The sequence below is a fragment of the Watersipora subatra genome, chromosome 2 (genome assembly GCF_963576615.1).
Source record: "Watersipora subatra chromosome 2, tzWatSuba1.1, whole genome shotgun sequence".
Classification (NCBI taxonomy): domain Eukaryota; kingdom Metazoa; phylum Bryozoa; class Gymnolaemata; order Cheilostomatida; family Watersiporidae; genus Watersipora; species Watersipora subatra.
This window is the reverse complement of record NC_088709.1, coordinates 1,136,775-1,146,270: the sequence shown is the minus strand read 5'-3', so window position 1 is coordinate 1,146,270 and position 9,496 is coordinate 1,136,775. Positions and strand designations below refer to the sequence as shown.

General features: G+C 33.6%; 1 protein-coding gene across 1 annotated transcript; it reads left to right on the top strand.

The window, feature by feature from the left end:
* The first annotated feature begins 3,438 nt into the window (after nucleotides 1-3,438).
* LOC137387151 (uncharacterized) lies at nucleotides 3,439-4,416 on the top strand. The gene has a single exon (XM_068073468.1). It carries the CDS (start codon nucleotides 3,439-3,441, stop codon nucleotides 4,414-4,416), a length of 978 nt encoding a protein of 325 aa, XP_067929569.1.
* The last annotated feature ends 5,080 nt before the right edge of the window (nucleotides 4,417-9,496 follow it).

Sequence of the window (9,496 nt, the reverse complement as noted above, 5' to 3'; positions counted from 1 at the left end):
ATGTGTACTATAGGAAGAACTATACATATGTGTACTATAGGAAGAACTATTCAAATGTGTACTATAGGAAGAACTATACATATGTGTACTATAGGAAGAACTATACATATGTATACTATAGGAAGAACTATGCATATGTATACTATAGGAAGAACTATAAAAATGTGTACTATAGGAAGAACTATACATATGTGTACTATAGGAAGAACTATACATATGTATACTATAATAAGAACTACACATATGTATACTATAGGAAGAACTATACATATGTATACTATAGGAAGAACTATACATATGTATACTATAGGAAGAACTATACATATGTGTACTATAGGAAGAACTATACATATGTATACTATAGGAAGAACTATGCATATGTATACTATAGGAAGAACTATACATATTTCATCAACAAATTTAAGCATCGTAATGTAAAGTCGTTAAAGTATAATAACGATACAAAACAGATTTAAACCTATTTAAATATGTTACCAAGTTTTTGTAAACCTTTGATAATATCTTAAAACTTACCCATCTGATCGGATTATACACAAATAGATAGACTAATTTGAACGAAAATTGCTACAAAAAGCTTGAAAAGCTCGATTTAATAAAAGTTAAGACCGAAAATGGAAACGCCAATAAAGCCATGCGACCGATTGTAGAACTATTTAGTAGTGCGTATTTCACGAGAAAACCGTGCTCATTTCACCAGTCTATGGTGTTGTTTACTTGTAATCGAATTTATTCGAAGGTTTTTGTAATAAACGTAGACCGTTTGAGGCGTAGACCGATTTACAGGTACGAAATTGTGGTACACCGTTTATCAGCCTATGTTTTTTGTCCAATCACCGAAGGTTTCATTATTTAAAACGTTAGCCGAAATTCTTTACAACTTACGTACCAGCTAGGGCCGAACTACAACGCCCGTTTATGACGATAACATTTTTTTTATTTTGCTGCAGTTTGCAGAAAACTTTCAGAAGTGTGAACGCTCATACTTGCTTTCTGTTGAAGATCGCTATCAAAACTATTCTACATTCAACGCAACCAACTTTCAAACTGTGTATAGTACACAGTAGCTTGTCATTTTACTTTTAATTTTACATTTCAGAGTTATAATAAACATATTTCCTTATTGTTGTTGTTAAATTACATACAATACAATAGATTAGGCCTACAGCTTTATAACACTTTTATAACAGCTTTCATTTTGCTGCAGTTTGCAGAAAACTTGCAGACGCGTCAAAGCTCATACTTGCTTTCTGTTAAAGATCGCTATCAGTACCATTCTACATTCAACACAACCAACTTTCAAACTGTGTATAGTACACAGTAGCTTGCCATTTTACTTCTAAGTTTGCATTTCAGAGTTACATGTATAATAAACATATTTCCTTATTGCTAATTCTTGTTAGGTTACATTATTAAACTAGAAATTCCAATAACATTATTAAATTAATTATTAAATTATGTTATTGTTAAGTTACTTATTGTTAAATAAGTAACTTAACAATAAAAGGTCTAAAAAAATAAATAAAATAAATAAAATAAAAGGAGTGCTGCTTGTTAAGAGTCAAGGTCTTACTAGGGCTAAAGCTGTCATTGATATAGGCCATCACGAAATGACCGCTGGAATATCGTTTGTTGCTCTCTCTCGAGTTCGAAACATCAATGACTTACTTGTTAACAACTTCGCTAGGGAGCGCATCACTCGATAGCTATCAATGACCAAATCCTACAACGTAAAAGAGAGGAGACTAGACTGCACGACCTTTAACAGATACTGTATACTTATAATAGATATTACAATATCAATAATTAACAAATTACTCGTATATCTGGTTTCAAACCAACTTTACATCTAAAATAAATTATTATTTGCACTTTTTTAGAGTCGTGCTCCCTCAAATTTATTTTATATCAACTCAAACAAGTCTCATTTACACTATACTCTGTCAATTCCTGCTGAGAACTACTTTTTCAACAACCAACAGTACCCTTTCTTTTTTTCAATTATCACTTTGGTCGTGGGCTGTATGACAGTGGAATTTCTAGAATGTAGAAAACCATTCTACATTCAACGCAACCTACTTTCAAACTGTGTATAGTACACAGTAGCTTGTCATTTTACTTTTAATTTTGCATTTCAGAGTTATAATAAACATATTTCCTTATTGTTGTTGTTAAATTACATAGAATACAGTAGATTAGGCCTACAGCTTTATAACACTTTTATAACAGCTTTCATTTTGCTGCAGTTTGCAGAAAACTTGCAGACGCGTCAAAGCTCATACTTGCTTTCTGTTAAAGATCGCTATCAATACCATTCTACATTCAACACAACCAACTTTCAAACTGCGTATAGTACACAGTAGCTTGCCATTTTACTTCTAATTTTGCATTTCAGAGTTACATGTATAATAAACATATTTCCTTATTGCTAATTGTTGTTAAGTTACATTATTAAACTAGAAATTCCATTAACATTATTAAATTAATTATTAAATTACGTTATTGTTAAGTTACTTATTGTTAAAATACAGTAGGTTAGGCCTACAGCTTTAATTAATATTTTTTAGTGTTGTGAAACAGGGTTGAGATAGTGGTAGATTAGGTGTGATTTATTGTTGTATTAAACCAAGTTTTTTAAACGTTTTGTGGCGATTTTCAGTAAAATCAGGTTGTAGAGCGTATCTTTGGGATAGTAGTGGATTAGGTGTGATTTTTTTACAACCTTTTGTTTTGCATAATTGACTTTGAATTTAATTTCAAAACAATTTGACAACTACCATGGACATACAACTTCCCAGAACACGACATCGCGGCCGACGCAGTGGCCGTCCACGTGTCTCTCAATTATTACAGCGCAATAGGAGGATAAATAGGATAAATAGGAGTATAAATAGATCCTCACAGCAACCATCTACATCAAATGCTAATGTTCAACAACACGCTACTTAAATTAATAACAACAACTCATCTGATTCAGATAATTCTTTAGTAGATGTTGTAGGCGATGTAAATGACATCGACTCGACAGCCCCTTTGTTTCCAAATGATGATCATGATTTTATGGACATCATTGACAATGAAAATATTGCACAAAATAATATTGCTCCTCCCAATAATGCCCCCCTTCATCACATTTCTCATTTTCAATCTTTAGATTGTCCTGCTTTTCAAGAACTGCGTAACAGCTTTTTAGGCAGACTTGAGAACAACATATCACAGCTCACATGTACTGAATGTAATGAAAAACATTTTATTACATACAATGCTCAAATACAACTATGTCATACGTGTCAACAAGTTAGACCTGACGCTGTTAATAAATTCAGTGCAGCCAACAATATGGACCCAGGTCTATCTGTTGAATTGTTATCTTCTCTTACACTTATAGAACAGTTACTCATTGCTCAGGTTAATCCTACAATGTCTATATTCCGTCTTCCACGTGGTGGCCAATTTGTGTTCAGAGGTCATGTCATCAATTTCTCTCAGAACGTAAATGACTTTGTAATAAATTTACCTCGCCAATTACAACAAATTGACATCATTGTCCTTTGTCGACGCGTTGACCAAGTTGCCTTGCCAGCCAATCTCTTTACAGTTCGTCGTCAAAGAGTTCTTGCCGCGCTCATTTGGCTTAAAGCTAACAATGAATTTTATCGTAACATAAAAATTATCCAGGAAAACATAGATGCTTTGCCACTTGATGACATTGTGGAATTACCTGACCATCATATAGTACAAGAGTTAGATGCTGACCTACCTCCAGCACCTAATCCAGATAATGGCGCCAACAACCCAAATGAAGCCAACAACAATGAACCTAACTTGCAACGTCAACAAAATATTCCAAATGACCATATCATTCCAAATACATTTGCACCTGCACAAAGGCCCGCACCAAATGAAAATCAAGCTATTCAGGCTGCAATTGATAACAATGATGTAATTGATTGGCCTGCAATACAAGGTGAACCTATCAACGAGTTCAACACTGTTGGCTACATAGCCAGAGCATTTTCTGTTTTGTTCCCGACAGGTGCCGCGGATTTACGTGCACCCCTTGCTAAGTCTGTTTTCGCACGTGACTACTTCAAACATCTTCTTTACTACAAAGATGGTCGATTTCAAGCTGATCCTAGATTTGTTTTCCTTGCTTATAATAGTACACTCCGCTGGCAATCCATTCAAGTAGGTAAAGTCGTCGTACAGAACAACCCAAATGAACGTGAAATGTCTGTTGCTGATATTCGCCAACTTGTCAATGAAAATCAACGAAACTTGAGCAACAAAATTCTTAGGTTCGGTTCCCAAATCAGGGGTACTGCTCAATACTGGTATAGCCGACGCAATGAACTTCTGGCAATGAACAAACAACTCGGAAATGCTACTGCTTTCTAGTTAGAAACTATCAACATACATGTATGTAAAAATTTAGCTTTGAATCTGTCTCACCAAAGTTCTGCCTCTCTGACGCACAGAAGTTTTGATAAGCATACAAATTATATAGTTCACAGTAACATAGTACAACTTGATGTCTGTAGAGTTCTGGTTCCGTATAGTTATAACAACTTGTGTTTACTGAATAGGCTTGTAATGTCAAACGGACATATAGCGTTGCACGCTTATGATATAAACAGTGAAACCACAATATACATACTTCAACTTTAGAACGAGAGAATTTGTATTTATAACAACTTGTTTAACAGTATATTCGATGTACTTAGTTGATCTGAACGCAAATTACCAGAGTGTTTGTAAGATCAGAAAAGGAGGTACCAGCCTTGGCTAGTTAACACACAGTTGTGAATTTTAATATTTCTCTACTTGGTGTTCATACAAATTAGGCCAAACGATGCATAAATCACCTTAAATCTGATTGTAATGTCTTCTTACCAATCGTGAACGAAATGCAGATACAAACGATGACCAGGTTCAGCACCAATTTGGTGTTCGCCACCTTCCTCCAATGTCTTTTTCTTTTCTCAAACTCTTAGCGTTTATGGTAAGTGAAGACTTCCTAGATGCCTATCTAAATTGTGTCGTAGATAGCCCTCAACTGTTTACCACAAATTAACCGATTATTTTGATTAATATCGATAACACATTGTTTGAAGGTTATTGTTTCAGGACCATGGATTCACAAGCTCATTCATCACATGGACGAAAATAGTCCAGTATAAACAACTGTAACCATGGCACACGCGTAAAGGATGCTGTATGAAACTATTGTTCTATTATCCTACTATGAACTGAGAATGTTTGAAACAAACACAAGCTTGCCCTTCTAGTTATGCAACGTCAGCGAAGAACCAGCCGTCGTCTTTTCTTTTGACTTCCAGAGCTTTAAACCATATAGTACCACAATAAAAACACCACATTTTGTGTGGATAAATCTTATGTTGACATAGTTTTTCATATATTCATCCTGAAATATCTTGTCACTGAATTAGCTTGAGTTACAAAATAGACACATAGTTCGGGAAATCTTCTAACACAAAATGTAAAAAATCAGTAGGAATTATTATTTTGTTGAGTAATTTGCTGAATTTTTATGGACCAGTATTCGTCCTCCATAATAACCTCTGATGACAGTTTAGTATAATAACTTGAACTGTTAATCATTCGCTAATCAATACGAAAACAATTATTTATAGATTGAAGTCACTTGGTTAATATAGAGTCCCTCACCTTGAACTTTGCAGAAAAATATTTGTCAAAAAATGTTATGTGAATCAGCGTTTTCCTAGACTGGTAGTATCATTTTGGTACAAATAAAAAATTATGCAAAACTCAGTTTTTATGTTTTATGTTTATATTTTATGACAAAATATTTGCAATGAAAACACCAGCATATGTCAAAGATTGAAAATTAAGGGAACATTGAGAATATGGTGATTGTAAGTAAAAACAGAGTGACATATGTAAAAAAAATACCATTTAGTTTTAAGATATTTTTTGTTTCATGGATGACATTAGAGAATCAACAAAACAAAATACTAGAAGATCGCAAACTATTATACCATTTTAGTTAAGTATTTAAGTATTACAGGCTACTCTTTGACAACAGGAGCTACCATAGAGTTATGTTTCACAGACAGCTGGACCTAACATAGAGCTATGTTTCGCTGATACCAGAAGCTACCCGTAGAGTTATATGTCTCCTCGACAGGAAAAGCTATTATAGAGTTACGTCTCACAGACAGCGGGAGCTACCATAAGGGCCAGTTCATCAAAAAGAACAACGCGCTTCTTGTCGGTACATCGACACCATACAGTCGCTTCCACAATGTCTTTATCCTCTTCAATACGCAGGATGTTTCTGTACCAATCAGTCGAAGGCTCAAAAGCAATGTTGATGTTGGATTTTTTGTGCTATCGGATAACTAAAACACATGTCATTTACAAAGATGCATGCTATCTACAAAAGTGCAGGTCAACTGCAAAGGTTCATGTAATCTGGAAGGTTGCATGTTCTCTAAAAGTTGCATGTTTTCTAATAAGCTATATGTTACCAGCAAAGTTGCCTATTATTTTAATGTTGAATGTTATTTGCAAAGTCATACGTCATTTGTGACATGTTATCTATAAGGTTGCATATTATCTGTGAAATTCTATGTTATCTGTAAAGTTGCATGTCATCTTAAAGTTGTCCGTTATCGGTAAGGTTGCAAGTTATCATAAGGATGCATGCTATCTGTATGATCATATGTTATTTGTTAAGATAGCATACTATCTGCTAAGGTTGCATGTCATCTTAAGGTCATATGTTATCTGTTGAGGTGGGATGCTATCTGTTAAGGTTGCTTGTCACCTGTAGTTCTATATTATCCATGAGGTTCCATGTTAACGACAAGAATACACGTAATGAGATGATGACTGACATACTCTCTCTCTCTTTTCCAGTTTTCAAACTGTTTAAATTGTTCTCTTATATCTATTTTCATAATAACCATGCCAGAATGCTACTTGTAAATCGATTCTGATGTGAATCACTAATGTAGAGTTTCCTGACACACTAGCTAGGGATTGGATCAAAACAGGCAAAACTCACCTTGAGGTCAACTTGTAGGCTGTGCTTGCCTGTATTCTTCCATCTGCATCTCACCTTAGCTAGTTTATGTAGACAGCGGCTACCAAGCTCCTCACGCGCTCGCTACAGACAAGACATGAAACTTTTTTGTTAATACAAACAAAATAGTGTGTGGTAATAGAATGTTTTATCACTCTAGACGGGAGGGCTTCCCATACTGCGTCCAATAACTTTAACAATAATTACTAGATTTAGCCATGATTTGCAATTGTAACAGCTTACTCATTAGTTACAGATGAACTCCCATAAAAATTTTAGTAGAAATTCCGTACCATTCTACTAACCATTTCATTACATTTTCCAGATGTCTATATATCATACATATCTACAGATGTCTGCATATTTCCAGATTATACTGGTCCAACATTTCTTCTCGAACACCCCAACAGTTTTCCAGTTACTCCTATCAAGCGTACTTGGACTGCTGGCCATGCCACCCTTAGCCGTACAGGCATTCCTCTCGATCTAGCATGGGGTTTGACAATACACAAGAGTCAAGGTCTTACCATGGCTAAAGCTGTCATTGATATAGGCCATCACGAAATGACCGCTGGAATATCGTTTGTTGCTCTCTCTCGAGTTCGAAACATCAATGACTTACTTGTTAACAACTTCGCTAGGGAGCGCATCACTCGATTAGCTATCAATGACCAAATCTTACAACGCAAAAGAGAGGAGACTAGACTGCACGACTTTTAACAGATACTGTATACTTATAATAGATATTACAATATCAATAATTAACCAATTACTCGTATATCTGGTTTCAAACCAACTTTACATCCAAAATAAATTATTAGTTGCACTTTTTTAGAGTCGTGCTCCCTCAAATTTATTTTATATCAACTCAAACAAGTCTCATTTACACTATACTCTGTCAATTCCTGCTGAGAACTACTTTTTCAACAACCAACACTACCCTTTCTTTTTTTCAATTATCACTTTGGTCGTGGGCTGTATGACAGTGGAATTTCTAGTACATATGTATATTATAAGAAGAACTATACATATGTATACTATAAGAAGAACTATACATATGTGTACTATAGGAAGAACTATACATATGTATACTATAGGAAGAACTATACATATGTATACTATCAGAAGAACTATACATATGTATACTATAGGAAGAACTATACATATGTATACTATAAGAAGAACTATACATATGTGTACTATAGGAAGAACTATACATATGTACAATACAGGAAGAACTATACATATGTGTACTATAGGAAGAATTATACATATGTGTACTATAGGAAGAACTATACATATTTGTACTATAGGAAGAACTATACATATGTGTACTATAGGAAGAGCTATACATATGTATACTATAAGGAAGAACTATACATATGTATACTATAAGAAGAACTATACATATGTATACTATAGGAAGAACTATGCATATGTATACTAAAGGAAGAACTATACATATGTATACTACAGGTAGAACTATACATATGTATACTATAAGGAGAACTATACATATGTGTACTATAAGAAGAACTATCCATATGTATACTATAGGAAGAACTATACATATGTATACTATAGGAGGAATTATACATATGTGTACTATAAGAAGAACTATACATATGTGTACTATAAGAAGAACTATACATATGTACAATACAGGAAGAACTATACATATGTGTACTATAGGACAAATTATACATATGTGTACTATAGGAAGAACTATACATATTTGTACTATAGGAAGAACTATACATATGTGTACTATAGGAAGAGCTATACATATGTATACTATAGGAAAAGCTATACATATGTATACTATAAGAAGAACTATACATATGTATACTATAGGAAGAACTATGCATATGTATACTATAGGAAGAACTATACATATGTATACTACAGGTAGAACTATACATATGTATACTATAAGGAGAACTATACATATGTGTACTATAAGAAGAACTATCCATATGTATACTATAGGAAGAACTATACATATGTATACTATAGGAGGAATTATACATATGTGTACTATAAGAAGAACTATACATATGTGTACTATAAGAAGAACTATACATATGTATACTATAGGAAGAACTATGCATATGTATACTATAGGAAGAACTATACATATGTATACTACAGGTAGAACTATACATATGTATACTATAAGGAGAACTATACATATGTGTACTATAAGAAGAACTATCCATATGTATACTATAGGAAGAACTATACATATGTATACTATAGGAGGAATTATATATATGTGTACTATAAGAAGAACTATACATATGTGTACTATAAGAAGAACTATCCATATGTATACTATAGGAAGAACTATACATATGTATACTATAGGAAGAATTATACATATGTGTACTATAAGAAGAACTATACATA